General features: G+C 55.4%; 1 protein-coding gene across 2 annotated transcripts; it reads right to left on the bottom strand.

Moving 5' to 3' along the window:
• Nucleotides 1-3,067: 3,067 nt before the first annotated feature.
• Nucleotides 3,068-18,028, bottom strand: GPATCH8 (G-patch domain containing 8). Of its 2 annotated transcripts, XM_075582165.1 has the most exons (6): nt 17,887-18,028; nt 14,310-14,377; nt 13,091-13,177; nt 9,787-9,930; nt 9,310-9,440; nt 3,068-7,389 (listed from the first exon to the last, which is right to left on the bottom strand). In XM_075582165.1, the coding sequence occupies exons 2-6, from the start codon at nt 14,334-14,336 to the stop codon at nt 3,774-3,776; spliced, it is 4,005 nt and encodes a 1,334-aa protein (XP_075438280.1). In that variant the 5' UTR covers nt 14,337-14,377; nt 17,887-18,028; the 3' UTR covers nt 3,068-3,773. The 2 variants fall into 2 exon arrangements, with proteins under 2 accessions (XP_075438280.1, XP_075438281.1); XM_075582166.1 differs by lacking the exons at nt 9,787-9,930; nt 17,887-18,028 and having other exon boundaries at nt 14,310-15,134.
• Between the last annotated feature and the right edge of the window lie 5,614 nt (nt 18,029-23,642).

Genomic DNA, 23,642 nt, shown 5'->3' with positions numbered 1-23,642 from the left:
ACCGCTAAACCCCTAAACTTATCCCCCTACCCTAACCGCTAAACCCCCTAAAGTTATCCCCCTAACCGCTAAACCCCTAAAGTTATCCCCCTACCCTAACCGCTAAACCCCTAAAGTTATCCCCCTACCCTAACCGCTAAACCCCTAAAGTTATCCCTCTACCCTAACCGCTAAACCCCTAAAGTTACCCCCCTACCCTAACCGCTAAACCCCTAAAGTTATCCCCCTGCCCTAACCGCTAAACCCCCTTAAGTTATCCCCCTACTCGCTAACCGCTGAAACGCACCTTTTCGTAGAATCGGCCGGTGGCGGAGTTTCCGGTCACGTGCGGCAGAGGCTCCGTCCGCGGTCGAAACGCCGGAGGCCATTTCTGCTCCAGAGCCCGCACCGTTTCCAGAACCCGCCGAGTTAAAGCATAGGAAGAGTACTGGATCCACGGAGAAATTGGTTTGCGATTACCGGGGGGGTCGGGAAGGACCTTCCCCTGGGAACATGTCGGAGGAGTATCACCCCATTATAAAGTAACATAGCTTGTACTCGCCCGTCATGTCGTCGCCCGGCCTTCTCTGCCACGATATAGGAGGGGAGACTTGGCTGGCATGGAAGGGGATGCCGGGGGACGCCCCCGCTGACGGACTGACCCGTTAAACACGTGAGCCGTCTCCTGGTATGTAATCTACCTGTAGATATGGATCTAGGTGTACGGTTCATAGGATGGTTTTAGAAGAAAAAAAAAGTGTAATATTTTTACGTGAAACTGGAGCGGAGGAGTACTCTGTGATAAAGCCCGGAACTAAACGTGTGTAAGTGTGTCTCAGTGTGTTGAATTGTGTCAGTGTCTTGAAGCGCGTCGATGTCTGTGTGTCTTGAAGCGCGTCGATGTCTGTGTGTCTTGAAGCGCGTCAATGTCTGTGTGTCTTGCAGCGCGTCGATGTCTGTGTGTCTTGCAGCGCGTCGATGTCTGTGTGTCTTGCAGCGCGTCGATGTCTGTGTGTCTTGCAGCGCGTCGATGTCTGTGTGTCTTGCAGCGCGTCGATGTCTGTGTGTCTTGCAGCGCGTCGATGTCTGTGTCTTGCAGCGCGTCGATGTCTGTGTGTCTTGCAGCGCGTCGATGTCTGTGTGTCTTGCAGCGCGTCGATGTCTGTCTTGCAGCGCGTCGACGTCTGTGTGTCTTGCAGCGCGTCGACGTCTGTGTGTCTTGCAGCGCGTCGACGTCTGTGTGTCTTGCAGCGCTTCGACGTCTGTGTGTCTTGAAGCGCGTCGACGTCTGTGTGTCTTGAAGCGCGTCGACGTCTGTGTGTCTTGAAGCGCGTCGACGTCTGTGTGTCTTGAAGCGCGTCGACGTCTGTGTGTCTTGAAGCGCGTCGACGTCTGTGTGTCTTGAAGCGCGTCGACGTCTGTGTGCCGAAGCGCGTCGACGTCTGTGCGCCGAAGCGCTTCGATGTCTGTGCGCCTTAGCGCGTCGGTGTCTGTGCGCCTTAGCGCGTCGATGTCTGTGCGCCTTAGCGCGTCGATGTCTGTGCGCCTTGAAGCGCGTCGATGTCTGTGCGTCTCAGTGCGTCGGTGTCTGTGTTTTAGCGCGTCGATATCTGTGCGTCTTAGCGCGTCGATGTGTGTTTCTTAGCAAGTCGATGTCTGTGCGTCTTAGCGCGTCGATGTCTGTGTCTTAGCGCGTCGATGTCTGTGTCTTGAAGCGCGTCGATGTCTGTGTGTCTTGAAGCGCGTCGATGTCTGTGTCTTGAAGCGCGTCGATGTCTGTGTCTTGAAGCGCGTCGATGTCTGTGTGTCTTGAAGCGCGTCGATGTCTGTGTGTCTTGAAGCGCGTCGATGTCTGTGTGTCTTGAAGCGCGTCGATGTCTGTGTGTCTTGAAGCGCGTCGATGTCTGTGTGTCTTGAAGCGCGTCGATGTCTGTGTCGAAGCGCGTCGATGTCTGTGTGTCTTGAAGCGCGTCGATGTCTGTGTGCCTTAGCGCGTCGATGTCTGTGCGCCTTAGCGCGTCGATGTCAGTACGCCTTAGCGCGTCGATGTCTGTGCGCCTTAGCGCGTCGATGTCTGTGCGCCTAAGCGCGTCGATGTCTGTGCGTCTTAGCGCGTCGATGTCTGTGCGTCTTAGCGCGTCGATGTCTGTGTGTCTTGAAGCGCGTCGATGTCTGTGTGTCTTGAAGCGCGTCGATGTCTGTGCGTCTTAGCGCGTCGATGTCTGTGTTTCTTAGCGCGTCGATGTCTGTGCGTTTTAGCGCGTCGATGTCTGTGCGTCTTTGTGCGTCGATGTCTGTGTTTCTTAGCACTTCGATGTCTGTGCGTCTTAGCGCGTCGGTCTGTGCGTCTTAGCGCGTCGATGTGTGTTTCTTAGCACTTCGATGTCTGTGCGCCTTAGCGCGTCGATGTCTGTGTGCCTTAGCGCGTCGATGTCTGTGCGCCTTAGCGCGTCGATGTCTGTGCGCCTTAGCACTTCGATGTCTGTGCGCCTTAGCGCGTCGATGTCTGTGTGCCTTAGTGCGTCGATGTCTGTGCGTCTTAGCGCATCGATGTCTGTGTCTTAGTGCGTCAATGTCTGTGTGCCTTAGTGCGTTGATGTCTGTGCCTTAGTGCGTCGATGTCCATGTGTCTTAGCGCGTCGATGTCTGCGCGTCGTAGCGCGTCGATGTCTGCGCGTCTTAGCGTTAGCGTGGAAGCACGCGTCCGTGCGTGTGGAAGCGTGCTTTAGTATGTGTGTAAATGTGTGTGTATATAAGTGTGCGCGTGTTTCCAAACGCCCACCCTGCGTTCTTTCATTAGTCTTTCACAATAGAACACTGTCTTCTGCAATCCCGAAAGGAACGAGGAGAGGGGGGGGCGGGGGGGGTTTGTTTTTTTTTTTGCTTGTTTTGTTTTTATTACCTTTTTTGTACATGTTTATCATACATAAAAACAAACAAAAAAATAATAATAATAAAATAGGAGCTTGATAAAATATACATGCCACAGCAGCTGAAAACACACTCTTCTCATCGTTCGTCTTTCGCCATCTAGCTGGGAACTATATAAAGTCCTGCCCGTCACACGGAATATTAATGTACAACTACAGCAAGAAAAGAAAATTTATACAGAGTGCAGACGCCTCGAAACCCCCTCATCGGGGGGGTGGGGGAAGGGGTAATCCCCACCCCGCCGCCAAAAGAAGGGTGGGTTTTAGTAACACTAGGTCCGTGTCATGGTATTGTGTCTTCACGCTGCGAGAATACGTGACGCGGGAGCAGACATCTGGCCGCGGGATGAGGAAGCGGATATCTCGCCGGGGGTTCCCCTTTGAGAGGAGAGGAAGGGGCGGGGTGTCTGGATTTCTATACACACACAAGTCCTGCGTTGGCATTTTTACACGGGTAGATGTTTCGGGAGGAGGCGAGCGAGAGCGAACCGTTTCCCCTCCCTCGTCGTTACAGATGTCACGGCCTGCGAAAACCTTTTTTACACACGGGGGGTTTGGGTCGGAGGAGTTGGGTCGGATTCCACGAGGTCCAAGCTTTCAAAAGCAGAAGGGAGTGGGGGGGGGGGGGGGGGGGAAGGGCGATCTTTAAACGGGAGGTCTTCTGAAGAACCAGGAACGCGAGGGGGCTCTGCGAGGACGATACGGACAGGTGGAAGATGACCCTACAGTGGACAGTCATGAGTGTCTACGGAAGGGACCCCCCCGCTTCCTGCATGGATAGGCGCCACAACGGCCATGTCTGGGCCAACGTCAAACTCCGCCTGCCATCTTAAGCCTGGGTGGGGGTAGGGGATGGGGCCCCCCTCATGTCCCGTGGCTGGGCGGGTGGTGGTGCTGCAGATCCTGGCCCGAGAAGATGGGGTGGAGCAGGGGGTGGAGATGCAAAGCCGTGGCGCCGGAGGGACGCTGGTGGAGCAGCGTCGGGTAGAGGGCGGCGTGGGGGACGTGGTGCAGGGTGAGGGGCCCGCCGGGGTGGAGGGCGGATGCCGGGATGATGTGGATGGGGTGGCTGGCCAGGAAGGCGGCGTGGTGGGCGGGGATGAGCGAGTGGGTGAGGTGGGACAGGGAGATGGGAGCCAGGTGGGACTGCGGGATGTGGTGCACTTGGGCCAGCTGCTGCGGGTGAGGCTGCATGCCCATGGCCGCGGCGGCCGCGGCGTGCTGCAGGATGGCGTGCTGGACGGAGGTGATGGTGTTGGCCGACGCCTGGGGCTGCGCCTGCTGGATGTGGATGGGCTGCAGGGTTTGCGCGGCTTGCTGCATTGCCGACGGCATGACTCCGCCGGGGAAGTTCTTCACCTGCTTGGCCAGGAACTGCTGCTGGATGTGCTGCTGAGCGGCCTGCTGCAGCTTGCCGTATTTCTCCATCTCTTCTGGGGTGAAGGTGATCGGCTGGCTCTCCAGGGGGGCGAGTGAACCCCCGTCGTCGTCGTCCTCTTCCTCATCCTCCTCCTCGTCCTGGCCGGCACCCAGATCCTCGGCAAGAGGCGGGTAGGCGGGAGGGGGGAAGAACTCGGCGTTGACAGGCGGGGGGGGCATTAAGTGTCCATGGAGCGGGGGGAAGGGCAGGCCGCCGTTGCCCAGAGGGTGCGGCCCAGTGCCCTCGCCGAACCCCGGTGGAGGAAGGGGGAAACAGACCGGTGCCTCCGGGGGGAGCTGCTGCACAGTGCTTGCAGGCGGTTCCGGTACCACTGGATTCTCTACCGGCAGAGGTTTTCCTTCCTGCTCCAGCACCACAGCCGTCTCGCCCACCTCGCCCTCTCCTTTACGTGGCGTGACAACTTTCTGCCCGGCTGGCAGCTTTCCGATCATGGGTAGCAGCGGCGGCGGCGGCTTGGCGCCCAGCGGTGGGGGCAGCTTGGGGCCGAAGAATCCCTGGGGCGGGTCTTTTATTTTCGCCCCGGCTTTACCGCCCCCGGAGCCGCCCTTATCTCCCAGGCCCCTCGCTTTTTCCATCCTCCGCATCTGGATCTTTTCCAGGAGCTGCTTAGCCGTTAGGGAGCATCTCCCAGAGTCCTTCTCGGTGCTCCTGCGGGGGAAGAGGGAGCCGCTGGTGGAACCTCTTGACTCGGACCCCCGGTTCTCCTCCTTCCTGCCACTTGACCGGCTGTAGTGTGGGGACTGGGAGCGGTAGATTTTAGAACGGTTGAAGTCCCGCCTCCCCCCTCTGCGGCTGTCTGCGCTCTCCCGCCCGTGCGACCCCTTCCCGGAGTGGCTGCGCGCGCTGGCGCCGCGGTCTCTACTGTAGCTCCGGCTGCGCTTCCAGCTGTGCCCCGTCAGGCTCCGGCTCCGGCTGCTGCTGCTCGACCTGGCCCTCCCGCGGCTCCGGCTTCCACGGGAGCGGCTGCGGCTTCGTGAACGGCTCCGGCTGTAGTCGGAAGAGGAGTACTTGCGCCTCTTGGAGTGTCGCTTGGAAGCCGCAGAGTCCGAGTCGGACCTGGGCGAGCGTTTGGACCGCCGCCGCCGCCGCGAGCCGCTGCTGTAGCCGCTGTACTCGCTGTCCGAGTAGCTACGGTTGCGGCTGTAGCGGCTCTGGTCCGTGGACCCCCCGGAGCTAGACGAGTAAGACCGCCGCCTCTTCCCTGACCGCGAGCGGCTTCTGGAGCGCTCGCTGGTCGAGTCATCTTCGTCGCTGTATCGGGAGGTGGACTTCTTCCGGCTGGGAGAGGCGTCCTCGTCGCTGTCCTCGTCGCCACTGCTCGGTCGGCTCCGGCTGCTGGCCTTGGTGGGGGTGTGTCTGTGGGAGGACGAGGAGGACGACGATGGCGCAGGGGGCGGGGGAAGCGGTGGTGCAGGTTTAGGCTCCGCTTTGGGCTTCTTCTTCTCCGGCTCTTTCGAGGCAGAGGGGGCCTCCTTTTTGATGCCCACGCTCCCCCCAGTTCCACACGCCTCCAGTGTCAGAGACTTCCTCGGAGCGCAATCCCGAGCACGACTGGCCCCCGCGGCACCCATGACCGGCTCCGCTTCTTCCACCTTCACAGCTGTTTTGGAAGCCACCTTCCCCTTCTTGTGCTTCTTGCGCTTCTTGGTTTTCGGCTCTGCCCCTTCCTCTCCCCCCTCCTCCTCCTCCTTGGGTTTACGCTTGCGCTTGCCGCTCTTCTTGTGCTTTTTCTTCTTCTTGTGCTTGTGGGACTTGCCGGCCGCCTCTCCTTTGCTCTCCCCCTCGAGGGGTTCAGGCCGGCCGACGCCCGGAGGGGCGGGGGTGGATTTAGGCTGGCCCCCGCAAATGTGCGCCACTGCTCTGGCTTCCTTCTTGCCGCCTGTACTTTCGGGGTCTTTGCCCAGCTCGGGGGCCGCGGGTGGATTGTTTTTGCTGGGCCCCGGGTTGTCCTTCAGCCTCTCCGCTCCCTTGCCCTTTCCGTCTTTGTTCCGGGACAGCTTGAAGTCGAAGTATAAAGGGTTGCAGCTGTAGGAGATGGAAGGCTCAACCCGGGTAAATATCACGAGCTCAGAGGGCCACTGCAAGGTGGTGCTCTCGTCCTTGCTCAGGACTGGGAAAAAGGGCCCGGTTGGGTGTTTTGGACGCTCCGGTTGTTCCTTCCCTGGCGTGGCTGCATCCTTGGACTGCTCTGAGCTCGAGACCGTGTTTGTCTTCTCCTGAACTCCTGCGACCTCCCTCTTGTCTGGTTTAGGGTCCCGAGTGGAGGCACTGCTCTCCTTCTGAGATCTTCCGGTCTTGCCCTCTCCAACTGTTGCTTTCTCGGCCTTGCTTTCGGTAGCTCTTCCCGACTTGGCCTTGCTCGAGGAAGCCGGCTTCTTCTCTTCTTTGGGTGGCCCGTTCTCAGCCTGGGTTTGCTCCGTTGCCCTCATGAAGAGCAGGAACTGGAAGTTGGGTTTGACTTTGCAGTGAGCCGGCGGCATGTAGTGATAATACTCTGGTTCCCCAGCTTGCGCTCCTCTCTCATCCTGCTTCATCTTCTTCAGCTTGGATAGGGTGCTCGCGAGGGAGGCCCCCGTGTCCCCTTGGGCTTCCTCTTCCTCGGCTTTGCCGTCGCTCCCCCTGCTGTTCTCTCCTTCGCTCACTCGGAGGGAGCTAATTGGGTCGGCCGGGGCGCTCTCATCCTCCTTGTCCTCCTCCGCTGACCCCGCCTCCTCCCCGAGGTCCTTGAAGACGGCAGCTATCGACTCTAACTTCAGGGGAGTCTTCTTGGCAAAGGAGAACGAGAAGCCGACCTTCTGCAGGGACGTCGGCCCGACTGGGCTCTTGAAGCCGAAGCTGATGGCAGGGGCAGGAGCCGGTGCGGGGCAAGCGACAGCCGGGGCAGAGGTGGAAGGCTGGGCTTCTTTGTCTTCTTGGACGGATTTCGGGCTGTCCTGGGCCGTGGAGCTGAAGCCGACGGGCGCGTCTTCCTCTTCGCCGCCTTCCTCGTCCACGGCGATGGTGGTGGCCTTGAACATTGGGCCGCTTCCCGGGGCACTGCTGTGAGGGAAGAGAGAAAAAGGAGTGGTGAGTGTTAATGTTCCAAACTGACACACGGGTTCATTTGATAATAAGTAGTTTATTGCAACGTATGATCATACTCATTCAAAAGTCAATAACTCTCTCTGCCAGGGAGTGCCCAAGCAGGCTTTTTTTTATACATTTTTGGTTCCTTTTTCTAAAATGTGTTACTAGGCAGATTATACTAACCACTCCTTAAGTCTTAAACCAATTATCTTACAGATCATTAAAACCTGGTAAGAACTGGCTTAAAACATCTCTGAATAGGTTCCTGGTACAAACTTTCACTAGGAATGTGGGCGTTAACTACAGACACAGTCGTAAATCTACTTAGGAGCGAAAACCCTCATCTATACCAACCACACACATTCCTACACACAAAATGGATACTACAGACATAACAGATTTTATAAAATGGAAAATGAACATCGCTTTCAATCCTTCTCCAGAGACCGCCCCCCCCCGACCCCCCACCCAGTCCATTTCAGTAATATATCAACAGTATCTTCATTTCAGCAATATTACTTCATCATGAGTGTCAACAGGAGACAAACAGGACTGGAGGGAACCTGCAGCGAGGAACTTATAACTGGTGTGCCAACACCGATCAATTTACAGGAGACATGTTCTGTCACACTGTCACACTGCCACACTGTCACACTGCCTGACCAAACAGGTCAGCATCTTATAAAGAGAGGAGATCAAACTAACTTTCATACAACGCGTAACGAACAACCGTTATTATATAAAATGCTTCAAAAGAGCTGAACGGGGTAAAACTTACCGGCACAAGAAAGTTGCCATGCAAGTCCAAAACAAAAATACAATAGTGCCCAATGCTACATCCAACATGACAAAAAAATACCTAGCTAAATACGTCATTGTGAGTATTCTCATGAGTAAGGGTCATTTAGTTAAACCCTCTGGCCAAAGCATAAGCCTGCAGCCACGTCACGACCAGTATGCAGCCACGTCACGACCAGTATGCAGCCACGTCACGACCAGTATCAAGTCACGTCACGGCACGACCAGTATGCAGCCACGTCACGGCACGACCAGTATGCAGCCACGTCACGGCATGACCAGTATGCAGGTCCTAACACTACCTGTGTGAGTATTCTCAGTTACCTCTGCTGGAGGGAGAACGGTCTCAGTGGGGTCTGTACTACACAGGAACATGAAAAAACCTGTGTAGTACCCCCTGGGAGGGGTGAGCTTAAACCCTGGGAGGACGGGCCACTAACGTCCAGACAACTGATACCAGGTGACAATTTGACACAAAAACCCTGCAAAGCTCTAACCCCAGCACCCACCACAACATATAAGAAAAAAACATCAAATGTGAAGATTTCGGACAACGGGGGGAGGAGGATGGGGATGGGAGGTGAGGGGGGGGGGAGGAGGATGGGAGGTTGGGGGGGGGGGGGAGGATGGGAGGTGGAGGAGGAGGATGGGGGGGGGGAGGAGGAGGATGGGGGGGGGAGGAGGATGGGGGGTGGGGGGGAGGAGGAGGATGGGAGGTTGGGGGAGGAGGAGGATGGGAGGTTGGGGGGGGAGGAGGATGGGAGGTGGGGGATGGGAGGTGAGGGGGGGGAGGAGGATGGGAGGTGGGGGGGGAGAGGAGGATGGGAGGTGGGGGGGAGAGGAGGATGGGAGGTGGGGGGGGAGGAGGTGGGGGGGAGGAGGATGGGAGGTGGGGGGGGAGGAGGATGGGGGGTGGGGGGGAGGAGGATGGGGGGTGGGGGGGAGGAGGATGGGAGGTGGGGGGGGAGAGGATGGGAGGTGGGGGGAGAGGGGGGGAGGAGGATGGGGGGGTGGGGGGGAGAGAGGGATTGAAACTTCTCAGGACAGCCGGATAATTCTGCCCAGGCTCTGAGCGCTCCGACCCTTCCCCCTCACCATTCGGCTTGCCTCCTCTGCTCCGCCAGCTCCAGCAGCCGGCGCAGCGCCTTCTCCTGCTTACGCTCGTCCTTCCGCGAGCGCGACGAGACGTTGCGGGCGAACTCCCGCTGCTTCAGCTCTTTCAGTCTCTGCAGGGGGAATGGGGGGTGGGGGGAAAGAGAGGGGAAAGAGAAAGGGAAAGAGAGGGGCGGGAGGAAGGGAAGAGATGCTGATGAGGAGTCTGGGGGAACCCAGCTAGCATTGAACGCGCACAAGGCTGCGGTGGAACGCGGCTAACCACGGAACTTCTACGTCATTGGAAAAGCGCCCACCTGGGAGCCCGTGGGTAGCCCTAGCCAAGAGCGCCTCCTGCAGACTCCCGGGCTGAGATGGGCGCAAACCCAAACTCGGTCACCTCCTGCTGATTTGATGCACATGCTAAAGCCCCCCCCCCCCCCCCCCCCCGCGCTGGAGACGCCCCCCCTCCCCCCTTACCTGCTTGTGCGCGTGGTCGTACGAGTTGATGTGGTTGTCGAACTCCTGGTGCTTGTGGTACTGCTTGTCGCACAGCTCGCAGTAAAAATTGGCGCGCAGCTCCTCCAGCGCCTTCGCGATGGCCTTCTCCTTGTCCACAAAGTCCTACCCAAGTGGCAGAACACACAGCCCAGTCACCCGCCGTTACACGGAACCGCGGCGCCTCGGGGAAAGGGCGCCGAGTAACCCAGAGACACTTTCCGCCAGCCAACAGGTAACCCGACTACAAAGTGCACTTCCCTTCCCCGTTTATGGCTTCTAATGATTTATCCAGCATTGTATACAACGGAAGCGGTGCCCAACCTTATTGACACTGCCCACCCTCGATAGAAAATATTAGGCCCGTGAACCCCTAATTAATAAATCTTGTCGACTCTAGCTTAGAAACGTGTGTGACCGATCCCAGGCAGTATATAGTGTCCTGAGTGCGTGGGGGGGACACACGCTTAATAATCCCCCAAACTGTGTGACCGATCCCAGGCAGTATATAGTGTCCTGAGTGCGTGGGGGGGACACACGTTTAATAATCCCCCAAACTGTGTGACCGATCCCAGGCAGTATATAGTGTCCTGAGTGCGTGGGGGGGACACACGTTTAATAATCCCCCAAACTGTGTGACCGATCCCAGGCAGTATATAGTGTCCTGAGCGTGTGGGGGGAACACACGCCTAATAATCCCCCAAACTGTGTGACTGATCCCAGGCAGTATATAGTGTCCTGAGTGCGTGGGGGGGACACACGCTTAATAATCCCCCAAACTGTGTGACCGATCCCAGGCAGTATATAGTGTCCTGAGTGCGTGGGGGGGACACACGTTTAATAATCCCCCAAACTGTGTGACCGATCCCAGGCAGTATATAGTGTCCTGAGTGCGTGGGGGGGACACACGTTTAATAATCCCCCAAACTGTGTGACCGATCCCAGGCAGTATATAGTGTCCTGAGCGTGTGGGGGGAACACACGCCTAATAATCCCCCAAACTGTGTGACTGATCCCAGGCAGTATATAGTGTCCTGAGCGCGTGGGGGGGACACACGCTTAATAATCCCCCAAACTGTGTGACCGATCCCAGGCAGTATATAGTGTCCTGAGCGCGTGGGGGGGACACACGCTTAATAATCCCCCAAACTGTGTGACCGATCCCAGGCAGTATATAGTGTCCTGAGCACGTGGGAGGAACACACGCTTAATAATCCCCCAAACTGTGTGACTGATCCCAGGCAGTATATAGTGTCCTGAGCGCGTGGGGGGAACACACGCTTAATAATCCCCCAAACTGTGTGACTGATCCCAGGCAGTATATAGTGTCCTGAGCACGTGGGGGGGGGACACGCTTAATAATCCCCCAAACTGCGTGACCGATCCCAGGCAGTATATAGTGTCCTGAGCGCGTGGGGGGGACACACGCTTAATAATCCCCCAAACTGTGTGACCGATCCCAGGCAGTATATAGTGTCCTGAGTGCGTGGGGGGGACACACGTTTAATAATCCCCCAAACTGTGTGACCGATCCCAGGCAGTATATAGTGTCCTGAGCGTGTGGGGGGAACACACGCCTAATAATCCCCCAAACTGTGTGACTGATCCCAGGCAGTATATAGGTCGTCCCTGAGCGCGTGGGGGGGACACACGCTTAATAATCCCCCAAACTGTGTGACCGATCCCAGGCAGTATATAGTGTCCTGAGCGCGTGGGGGGGACACACGCTTAATAATCCCCCAAACTGTGTGACCGATCCCAGGCAGTATATAGTGTCCTGAGCACGTGGGAGGAACACACGCTTAATAATCCCCCAAACTGTGTGACTGATCCCAGGCAGTATATAGTGTCCTGAGCGCGTGGGGGGAACACACGCTTAATAATCCCCCAAACTGTGTGACTGATCCCAGGCAGTATATAGTGTCCTGAGCACGTGGGGGGGGGACACGCTTAATAATCCCCCAAACTGCGTGACCGATCCCAGGCAGTATATAGTGTCCTGAGCGCGTGGGGGGAACACACGCTTAATAATCCCCCAAACTGTGTGACTGATCCCAGGCAGTATATAGTGTCCTGAGCGCGTGGGGGGGACACACGCTTAATAATCCCCCAAACTGCGTGACCGATCCCAGGCAGTATATAGTGTCCTGAGCGCGTGGGGGGAACACACGCTTAATAATCCCCCAAACTGTGTGACTGATCCCAGGCAGTATATAGTGTCCTGAGCGCGTCGGGGGAACACACGCTTAATAATCCCCAAACTGTGTGACCGATCCCAGGCAGTATATAGTGTCCTGAGCGCGTGGGGGGAACACACGCTTAATAATCCCCCAAACTGTGTGACTGATCCCAGGCAGTATATAGTGTCCTGAGCGCGTCGGGGGAACACACGCTTAATAATCCCCAAACTGTGTGACCGATCCCAGGCAGTATATAGTGTCCTGAGCGCGTGGGGGGAACACACGCTTAATAATCCCCCAAACTGTGTGACTGATCCCAGGCAGTATACAGTGTCCTGAGCGCGTGGGGGGAACACACGCTTAATAATCCCCAAACTGTGTGACCGATCCCAGGCAGTATATAGTGTCCTGAGCGCGTGGGGGGAACACACGCTTAATAATCCCCCAAACTGTGTGCCGATCCCAGGCAGTTATAGTGTCCTGAGTGCGTGGGGGGGAACACACGCTTAATAATCCCCAAACTGTGTGACCGATCCCAGGCAGTATATAGTGTCCTGAACGCGTGGGGGAACGCACGCTTAATAATCCCCCAAACTGTGTGACCGATCCCAGGCAGTATATAGTGTCCTGAGCGCATGGGGGGAACACACGCTTAATAATCCCCCAAACTGTGTGACTGATCCCCCCGCCCCCCATGGCTGAAATGAACGGGCTTCAGCTCCGTTTGACAAATGCAGCTGTAAACGTCTGCAGAGCATCACCCTTCCGAAACGCTCTGTTGGTTGTTCTAGAGGCGATACCCATCCAAATAAAGAGCCGTGCCACACAGGATGTGTTTTCCTACCGGCATTGGTAGAGTTCACGGGACGCAAACTGTGAGCCACGAGGGTGGGGCGCCAGCAGCCATGCTACGCGGACGGCCTACATACTGGTCGGTAGGTCTCCACGAGGGTGGGGCACCAGCAGCCATGCTACGCGGACGGCCTACAAACTGGTCGGTAGGTCTCCACGAGGGTGGGGCGCCAGCAGCCATGCTACACGGACGGCCTACATACTGGTCGGTAGGTCTCCAGAAGGGAGACCTCCGGCTCTGAAGAACGAGTCACCTTATATTTCTGCCTCAGCTCTTCCGTGTCTTCTTTCTCCACTTCCAGGACGCGCCGGCGCTCGGTGGCGTCCTCCGCGTAATCCAGCTGGCAAGGGAGGCAAAAAAACACGTGTTGAAGAACCCCCTTCCCCCCGCGCGCCATTTTGTATTGGACGCCAAATACATCTTTGGCTTGAGGGCTCGATGTGAGGCTTTACCCCCGTTTTAATAGGAGTGTGTGTTCAAACGGTTTCAATTCTATTTAGGGGTCCAAATTTCTAGGTCACCTTTTCTTGGCATCCCAGTCTCTGTACCTACTTCAAGTTGACCTGTTTTGCTTTATGGGCATTCCCTGCCGACCCTCGAGAATGATTGGACGGAGATGCCATATGGGCAGCGGAGATATAGAGAGATATATAGCGTGCCACCTCTTTATAGGGAACCCTAAACATGGCAGACTGAATATACAAGGAACGGTGAGGATACACAGGATGAGACATCCTGCTTACAGGGCTGGGCGGTAGATAGTGTAGACCAAGGAGTGGCCAACTCCGGTACTCCAGGGCCATTAACAGGTGAGGTTTCCAGGCTTATCCCCGCTTCAGCACAGGTGGCTCAATCAGAATGACTGCACCACCTGTGCTGAAGCACTGAATACCTGGCCTGTTGGTGGCCCTTGAGGACTGGAGTTGGCCACCGCTGCGGTAGCCGTGGTTGGGATATAGCGTGACCACCTGCGTTATCACGGCCATCGAACCCTAAGGAAACGGACATTCTGCGTTATACCGTGATGTGTTGTGTTATCTGGGGGGGAGGGGAGGGGGGGGGGGGTGGAGGACGACAATAGGGTGGGCTACATCTGTACACAATTTGGTATGTGACAACCCCAACACTGCTCCTCATATCGGAAGGGGTGAGGCACCAACAGCCCGAAGGGGGCGCCGTACCATTAATCGGCTATCTTGGAAGAGTAGAGGTAATTAATGAATAGGGGACGTTATATAGACGATTTTCAAGGCTGCATCACGGGGAGGGGGAAAAAAACTGGTACTGCCTCCGATGATATGTTCTGCCAACTTGGTGTGTGTGAGGGACCCATGTCCCATTAACCCAAGAGTGGCCAACTCCAGTTCTCAAGGGCAACCAACAGGTCAACTTTTAGGGATATCCCCTGCTTCAGCCCTTGAGGACTGGAGTTGGCCTGGAGCGCGGTGTCGGGGACCAGGTCTCGTTCTTACCTCCATCTCCATGCGTCCCATGCCCATGACGTCATATTTGACCACGATAGGGATGGGGTCAGTCCGGCCTGCAAGTGGAACAGACACAGGTTCAGGGCGAGTGAGGGGGCGCTCCCCTTTCGCAGTAAGGAGTCACACAGTGGGGGGGTGGTTAGAAAAATCTTGCCTTGGAATGCAGAGACCAGAAAGCTAAACAGTGAACCAGACACGAGCCATTCTCACAGCTTACACCTTCGGCGTCCTTCCACTCACCCGCCCTCAACCCACACCCCCCACAGTGGGTGGCATTTCAACTTCCCAGTAACTGGAGTGTATTTTCCTCCGTAGTGATACCCCCCCCCCATGGAGACCCCCATTTGCTTTCCAGTCGGACGTTTTTTATTTCATGGCGTGGGGATGGGTAAGAAGTGTAAGGCACTGGGGTCTCCGAAGTGGGCGAAACCAGCGGCAGACAAGACAAAATCACTCCGTCCCCTGGTATCTTTTTCCCGCGTACCACCTGAGACTTAAAATCGCAGGGCACACTGGCTCGCATATATAAAAAGAGGATAGCCTTAGTGTTGACAGACAAACCCCCCCCCATGTTTTTATACATAAAAGTATCTTTTAACCATTCTTCAAGAGGACCGATGTGAGAAGTTGTCGGGAGGTGTTAAGGGATGTGTAGGGTGGTGCTATCTTTGAAGGGACGCTCCGTGTGACTGATAGTGACACTCTCGTGGAAGCGCCCGAGATTCGGACTGGAGGCCCCTAGGGAGCGGGAACGAGATTACAAATCCTTCCCCCAAGTGTGCACTGCGAGAATAAATCGTTCTAACGAACGCTTCTTTGGATCTTTGGATGAAACAACCCGCCCCCACCCCCCCCTCCCCCACCTCCAAACGGCTCGCCGACACGGCCAGTAAGCTGTGAAAAGGACTAAAAGGCAAATAAAAGAGTTGACTCGACTAAATCAAACTAGTGGCAGACTGAATTTTAGCCTATGTTTTGCTTCGACGGGGCATCCGAAATCCACTCAGTACCAGCCAAAGCAGGAAGGCGGGACAGAGGGGAGCCGGGGAGGGGGAACGGGAAAAGCAGACAAGCACTTCACACTACCGCAGCCGATTTGCTGCCCGGGTCCTTTACAAATACATCGCAACGGAGGAGGGGGGTGGGGGGCGACTTACCTTTCTCTGGCGTTGACCTTGAGTAAAAAGACACAATGTTACACAACGGTGGAGCTTCCTCCAGCTACCTGGTACCTGAATATTATACCTTTGGGCTCGTGGTTCTCTGCATTCAATTCTTCCCATTACAGCCCCCCCCCAACGTAAAGGCATAGTCACATTTACAAAATACCGGCTCGTAGAGCTCCCTTTGGCATTTGCACTGGGGGCTTCTTTGTTTGATGCGTTTTGGTTGATGTTCAAATTGAATTTTTTTTAAAAGAGGTCCTCTCCGTATTGTACAGCACGGTGGCTATTTTCCCCTCTAGTCTTGTCCCTGAAGTTAAACTATTTTATTCCTAGAAAATTAGCTGGTCGCTAAACCCTCTTGATTAACTCACATTTGTAGACCTCAAACAACCTTCTCTGAGAAGATTAAGATGTGTCCGATAAGTCCCTTGGAAGTCTCCATGGAAAACAGGAGATGTCGACACTAAACTGGAGTTGCCATGTGGACACACTACTTCAGGTTTTGGGCCTTTAAAATAAAAATAAGGTTGTAAGTACCGGCTTTGAAGGGTTTCAGGTGGAGCTCACTTTCATAATAGGTCAGATTGATGGGAAACAGCCGGAAGTCTCCAAAGAAGGGTGGAAAACCCCCCATAAATATACAATGAACATCCCTTTTTCTTCAAGACTAGGTTTTTACGGGATCGCGCTTAAAACAAGGGGACAATGTTGGGGGAATTTTTCCAAAGTGTGGAAATGAACCTGGGCAACGACTATTAGTTGTTTTAGTGCACTACGTTGATGACATCTATGGCAGAGTTAGGATTACAAGGCCCAAAGGAACGGAAAACAAACATTTCTTGGAAGCCTGAACAAGAAGGGTGGCCAACTCCAGTCTTCGAGGGTCACCAATAGGTCAGGATTTAAGGATATCCCTAATACCAGGCCTGCTGGTGGCCCTTGAAGACTGAAGCTGCCCACCCCCCACACTACGTGGTGCTTTATGGAAACAACCACGTTTCTCTTCTACAGAATATTTGGGGGGGGGGGGGGGTTTCCAACGCCACCTAAGAGTTTCCACGCTGCGCCAACGACGCCTTGGATCGTCTCAGTTGACCCCAACATGGTGGCAGATTGAAGATCTCCGTTATGACATAGCAGGGTTGAGGCACGCAGTGCGGGGTAAACTGTTAAGATCGGAAAGGCCAGACCAAGCTGGACTGTATAGTGAAACCAACCCCCCCTCACGGGGGGGGGGGAGAGGGGGGGAGAGTATAGATTATCCTTTTGAGCCCAATGGTATAACATAAGTGGTGACCCCGGTGTGGGGAAAAGGACAGAGCGGAGAGGTCGGTTCGAAAAATAGTTACTGGTGCAATACCATTCTCAGAACAGCTGCAGCAGGCTGCCCGTTTGCGCTCTCTCAAACACCCCAATCAGTTCCCTACTGAGCCCTCCGGGGAGGCAACGCTGGACGCACGCTGGGAGCTTCGACAATTGTTGCTAAACCACCAAAACAAGGACTCATGGTTTAGCGCAGGCGTGGCCAACTCCAGTCCTCAAGGGCCACCAATGGGTCAGTTTTCAGGATATCCCTGCTCCAGCACAGGTGGCTCAGTCAACAACTGGCCAACTCCAGTCTTCAAGGGCCACCAAACAGCTCGTGTATTAACAATATCCTGGCTCCAGCACAGGTGGCTCAGTCGAGCCACCTGCACGGAAGCAGGGATAACCCTAATAACTAACCTGGTGGTGGCCATTGAGCACTGGAGTTGGCCAGTCGTTGACTGAGCCACCGATTGAGCCACCTGTGCTGGAGCAGGGATATCCCCAATTACGGACATCTTGGTGCCCTCGAGGACTGGAGTTGGGTACCCCTGGTTCAGCGTACCTGCGGGGCTATGGCTTTACCACCCTCTATTTGCCTGTCACCCATGTAATTGGGGGAGGGGTCCAGCCTGCTAACCCACACCTTCTGTCCTTTTCCCCCCAACTAGAAGCCATGTCGCCCTCCTCCTACGGATACCCAACGAGTGAGAGTATCCCACCCAATCGTCTGGCGCAAACAAAACAAATCACATCTGGATGGTGTTAGCACTCTCTGCCGATTGATTCATCGTTGGGGGGGAGGGGGGTGGGAGGAACGCCAAAGGGATTGAGGGGAGAAGGTGGGAGGGATGGGCAGGCTGCATTTTATGGAAACACAAAACAAAAACGGCCCCCTTCTTAACAGGTCCCTTTTAATGGACGAGATTCAGACACGTGTGCATGAAGAGAGAGAGAGAGAGGAAAGAAGGACGATCCAAGCAAAATATGAACGCTACGACAGAACAGAGAGAGAGGAAGAGGAGGAGGAGGAGGCCTAACATTGGTGCACTGATGACGAGAGGTAGTCAGTCTGAACAGAAAATTTAAATTACCACGGCTAAGTTTACCATCACCACAACAAGGCCCGGGGTATTACGCTGTAAAAAAGAAACACGGTTGGTTAGGTAGGTTCATGAGGCGGACGAGGGGCGGCAAGCGGGAATTACAGTCTTCTGCAGGGTAAGGTGGGGAGGGGGTTGGGGGGGGAGAGGAAGGCTGGAGAGCTCGCGCTCTGACCACGATTGGGGTGGGGAAGTGAGGAAGAGGTGCAGAGGGAAAGGGGGGGGGAGGGAGATAGATGTGAAAGATGATGCGTCCAGTGGAACAGAGGTAATAATCATTATGGTAGATGTCGAGACAGAGCCATTACCCCCCCCCCCCCAATATCTGGGCCTCTCCTACTTAGGACACCCTAGTATCTATCCCAAGTCATTTGGAAGTCCTTTAGTGTATGGTCTATTCGGAGTCTGCTAACGCCACATGTCTCCCCTAAACCTCTCACCCCTTCCAGATTCAGAGCAGGGCCTCTTATTTCAGCAACCCCCCCTTTTTATGGAAAATCCTTCCATCCTGCACCCAACAGGTACGGTCCTAGCACTGGTGCAGAGGAGACCAGCAACCCATCATCACTTACAGGAGCACAAGCTACGGCGGCCACCAGAGGTTCGTTTGGGGCATCCAGCCGAGGCTATGTGGGAGTCTCCACCACACAGGGCTAGGTAACCAGGAGGCAACCAAACCACCTTCGGGCGGGTGGCGATCCCCACCATACCAAGCAAGTAGCCTGGAGGCTACCCAGCCACTTTTCACCGTCTGTCCGGTAAATTACTACGTTTGCGCAGGGGCACCCACAGGCGGTGGACAGAGGCCCACCACCACCAAGCTTCCATTCATGGTGGGCTAGGTGGCCCCAAGGCTATTAGCCACTCTCCCAGTACTTTGTTCTGTTGAACTCTTGGGAATTTAACCCAAGGACTGGGAGTGGGATCTGTAGACTACTCCGGCTCGACTTGGACTAAGATCCCAGGATCACTTTGCTCAGGCGGGCCACCTTGATTCAGCTGTCGTGACTATTTGCCCCCCAGCCATTCCCCTTTTTCTGCGTCTGTCCTCGGGTGTTGGAAACACTGTTGTGTCCCCTATACAATAAACCTAAAGGTTTATTATACTCCCTGTGTCTGGCTGGTGTGACCTGTGTCTCGGGCAGCCATAGTGGCAACTATAGAATTGAGCCTCAAGGCCTCTGGTGGCAACAGATACCCAACGTTTTAGTCACAGATCGGGGACCTCTGGCCATGAGGCAACCCCCCTGACTTGGCACACCTCGTTTCACATGAATGGGCTGTAGGGTGTATTCTGGCCCTGGTGGGAGAGCATTGGTGTGTAAATGACACTACACGAAAGAAAGGTCTTCGATAAGCCCATCAGTGGGGAGATGTCAAGTGGCTAACACACAGGACCAAGTCCTCAGCCAGCCGAAACCCTGAGCCGACATCCCTCTGGTCAGCATCATTTTATAGCTGGAAACATCTGATACGCAAAGACAGGAGGGTAACCTAACCCAAGGATAGGAGGGTAACCTAACCCAAGGAGAGAGATACAAAAGGAGTTTCACCATCCAAAGAATTAGGTTACTTCCTCTCCATGTATATTCTACACCGGCAGACGGTGCTACGTAGGGCGATGTGTTACACCCCCCCATGTATATTCTACACCGGCAGACGGTGCTACGTAGGGCGATGTGTTACTCCCCCCCATCCCCCCATGTATATTCTACACCAGCAGACGGTGCTACGTAGGTGATGTGTTACCTCCCCCCCCCCCATGTATATTCTACACCGGCAGACGATGCTACGTAGGGGTGATGTGTTATCCCCCCCTCCCATGTATATTCTACACCGGCAGACGATGCTAGACGTAGGGTGATGTGTTTACCCCCCACCCCATGTATATTCTACACCGGCAGACGGTGCTACGTAGGGTGATGTGTTACCCCCCCATGTATATTCTACACTCGGCAGACGGTGCTACGTAGGGTGATGTGTTACCCCCCCCATGTATATATCTACACCGGCAGACGGTGCTACGTAGGGCGATGTGTTACCCCCCCCCCCATGTATATTCTACACCGGCAGACGGTGCTACGTAGGGTGATGTGTTACCACCCCCCATGTATATTCTACACCGGCAGACGGTGCTACGTAGGGTGATGTGTTACCCCCCCCCATGTATATTCTACACCGGCAGACGGTGCTACGTAGGGTGATGTGTTACCCCCCCCCCCATGTATATTCTACACCGGCAGACGATGCTACGTAGGGTGATGTGTTTACCCCACCCCCACCCCCATGTATATACTACACCGGCAGACGGTGCTACGTAGGGTGATGTGTTACCCCCCCCCCCCCCCATGTATATTCTACACCGGCAGACGGTGCTACGTAGGGTGATGTGTTATCCCCCATGTATATTCTACACCGGCAGACGGTGCTACGTAGGGTGATGTGTTACCCCCCCCCCCCCCATGTATATTCTACAACCGGCAGACGATGCTACGTAGGGTGATGTGTTATCCCCCATGTATATTCTACACCGGCAGACGGTGCTACGTAGGGGCGATGTGATACCCCTCCCCCCCCATGTATATTCTACACCGGCAGACGGTGCTACGTAGGGAGATGTGTTACCCCCCCCCCCCATGTATATTCTACACCGGCAGACGGTGCTACGTAGGGCGATGTGTTACCCCCCCCCATGTATATTCTACACCGGCAGACGGTGCTACGTAGGGCGATGTGTTACCCCCTCCCCCCATGTATATTCTACACCGGCAGACGATGCTACGTAGGGTGATGTGTTATCCCCACCCCCCCCCCCCCATGTATATTCTACACCGGCAGACGATGCTACGTAGGGTGATGTGTTACCCCCCCACCCCATGTATATTCTACACCGGCAGACGGTGCTACGTAGGGTGATGTGTTACCACCCCCATGTATATTCTACACCGGCAGACGGTGCTACGTAGGGTGATGTGTTACCCCCCCATGTATATTCTACACCGGCAGACGGTGCTACGTAGGGTGATGTGTTATCCCCCATGTATATTCTACACCGGCAGACGGTGCTACGTAGGGTGATGTGTTACCCCCCCCCCATGTATATTCTACACCGGCAGACGGTGCTACGTAGGGTGATGTGTTACCCCCCCCCCCCATGTATATTCTACACCGGCAGACGATGCTACGTAGGGTGATGTGTTACCCCCCCCACCCCCCATGTATATACTACACCGGCAGACGGTGTGCTACGTAGGGTGATGTGTTACCCCCCCCCCCCCCATGTATATTCTACACCGGCAGACGGTGCTACGTAGGGTGATGTGTTATCCCCCATGTATATTCTACACCGGCAGACGATGCTACGTAGGGTGATGTGTTATCCCCCATGTATATTCTACACCGGCAGACGGTGCTACGTAGGGCGATGTGATACCCCCCCCCCATGTATATTCTACACCGGCAGACGGTGCTACGTAGGGAGATGTGTTACCCCCCCCCCCATGTATATTCTACACCGGCAGACGGTGCTACGTAGGGCGATGTGTTACCCCCCCCCCATGTATATTCTACACCGGCAGACGGTGCTACGTAGGGCGATGTGTTACCCCCCCCCCCATGAATATTCTACACCGGCAGACGGTGCTACGTAGGGCGATGTGTTACCCCCCCCCCCCCCCCCATGTATATTCTACACCGGCAGACGATGCTACGTAGGGCGATGTGTTACCCCCCCCCCCCCCCCCCATGTATATTCTACACCGGCAGACGGTGCTACGTAGGGCGATGTGTTACCCCCCCCATGTATATTCTACACCGGCAGACGGTGCTACGTAGGGCGATGTGTTATCCCCCCCCCATGTATATTCTACACCGGCAGTACGGTGCTACATAGGGCGATGTGTTACCCCCCCCCCCCATGTATATTCTACACCGGCAGACGGTGCTACGTAGGGCGATGTGTTACCCCCCCCATGTATATTCTACACCGGCAGACGGTGCTACGTAGGGCGATGTGTTACCCCCCCCCCCCCCCATGTATATTCTACACCGGCAGACGGTGCTACGTAGGGCGATGTGTTACCCCCCCCCCCATGAATATTCTACACCGGCAGACGGTGCTACGTAGGGAGATGTGTTACCCCCCCCCCCATGTATATTCTACACCGGCAGACGGTGCTACGTAGGGCGATGTGTTACCCCCCCCCCCATGAATATTCTACACTTGCAGACGGTGCTACGTAGGGCGATCTGTTACCCCCCCATGTATATTCTACACCGGCAGACGGTGTTACGTAGGGTGATGTGTTCCCCCCCCATGTATATTCTACACCGGCAGACGGTGCTACGTAGGGTGATGTGTTACCCCCCCATGTAATATTCTACACCGGCAGACGGTGCTACGTAGGGTGATGTGTTACCCCCCCCCCCATGAATATTCTACACTGGCAGACGGTGCTACGTAGGGTGATGTGTTACCCCCCCCCCCCATGAATATTCTACAACGGCAGACGGTGCTACGTAGGGTGATGTGTTACCCCCCCCCATTTATATTCTACACCGGCAGATGGTGCTACGTAGGGCGATGTGTTACCCCCCCCATGTATATTCTACACCGGCAGACGGTGCTACGTAGGGTGATGTGTTACCCCCCCATGTATATTCTACACCGGCAGACGGTGCTACGTAGGGTGATGTGTTACCCCCCCCCCCCCCCATGTATATTCTACACCGGCAGACGGTGCTACGTAGGGCGATGTGTTACCCCCCCCCCCCCCATGTATATTCTACACCGGCAGACGGTGCTACGTAGGGTGATGTGTTACCCCCCCATGTATATTCTACACCGGCAGACGGTGCAACGTAGGGAGATGTGTTACCCCCCCATGTATATTCAACACCGGCAGACGGTGCTACGTAGGGTGATGTGTTACCCCCCCATGTATATTCTACACCGGCAGACGGTGCTACGTAGGGAGATGTGTTTACCCCCCCATGTATATTCTACACCGGCAGACGGTGCTACGTAGGGCGATGTGTTACCCCCCCATGTATATTCTACACCGACAGACGGTGCTACGTAGGGTGATGTGTTACCCCCCCCCCCATGTATATTCTACACCGGCAGACGGTGCTACGTAGGGTGATGTGTTACCCCCCCATGTATATTGTACACCCGGCAGACGGTGCTACGTAGGGCGATGTGTTACCCCCCCATGAATATTCTACACCGACAGACGGTGCTACGTAGGGCGATGTGTTACCCCCCCCCCCCCCTTTATATTCTACACCGGCAGACGGTGCTACGTAGGGCGATGTGTTACCCCCCCATTTATATTCTACACCGGCAGACGGTGCTACGTAGGGCGATGTGTTACCCCCCTCCCCCCCATTTATATTCTACACCGGCAGACGGTGCTACGTAGGGTGTTGTGTTACCCCCCCATGTATATTCTACACCGGCAGACGGTGCTACGTAGGGCGATGTGTTAACCCCCATGTATATTCTACAACGGAATACAGTGCTACGTAGGGGGATGTGTTACCCCCCCATGTATATTCTACACCGGTTTGTAGAAATAGGCCGTTACGTAAGTAGTTAAAACCGTAACCCCCTACAGAGCCAGTCTGGTTGAAGGTCTAGTTTGAAAGGATCAATGTGGATCAAGCGCCACTCTCCAGTCAGACCCCGTTACTGTCATCCACCACCCCACTCCCCCCCAATTCACTCCGGAAATCCCTCACCTCAA

The sequence above is a fragment of the Ascaphus truei genome, unplaced genomic scaffold (assembly GCF_040206685.1).
Source record: "Ascaphus truei isolate aAscTru1 unplaced genomic scaffold, aAscTru1.hap1 HAP1_SCAFFOLD_1961, whole genome shotgun sequence".
NCBI lineage: Eukaryota > Metazoa > Chordata > Amphibia > Anura > Ascaphidae > Ascaphus > Ascaphus truei.
The sequence above is the reverse complement of the archived record's forward strand: the minus strand, read 5'-3'. Positions and strand labels throughout refer to the sequence as shown.

Excerpts from the sequence above, each read along its gene's own strand:
- GPATCH8 (XM_075582165.1), bottom strand. The coding sequence starts at position 14,336 with ATGGGCATGGGACGCATGGAGATGGAG. Across the intron at positions 9,441-9,786 it reads ACGACCACGCGCACAAGCAG|AGACTGAAAGAGCTGAAGCA; the intron begins GTAAGGGGGGAG and ends TTCCCCCTGCAG. Across the intron at positions 7,390-9,309 it reads CAGAGGAGGCAAGCCGAATG|CAGTGCCCCGGGAAGCGGCC; the intron begins GTGAGGGGGAAG and ends CTTCCCTCACAG.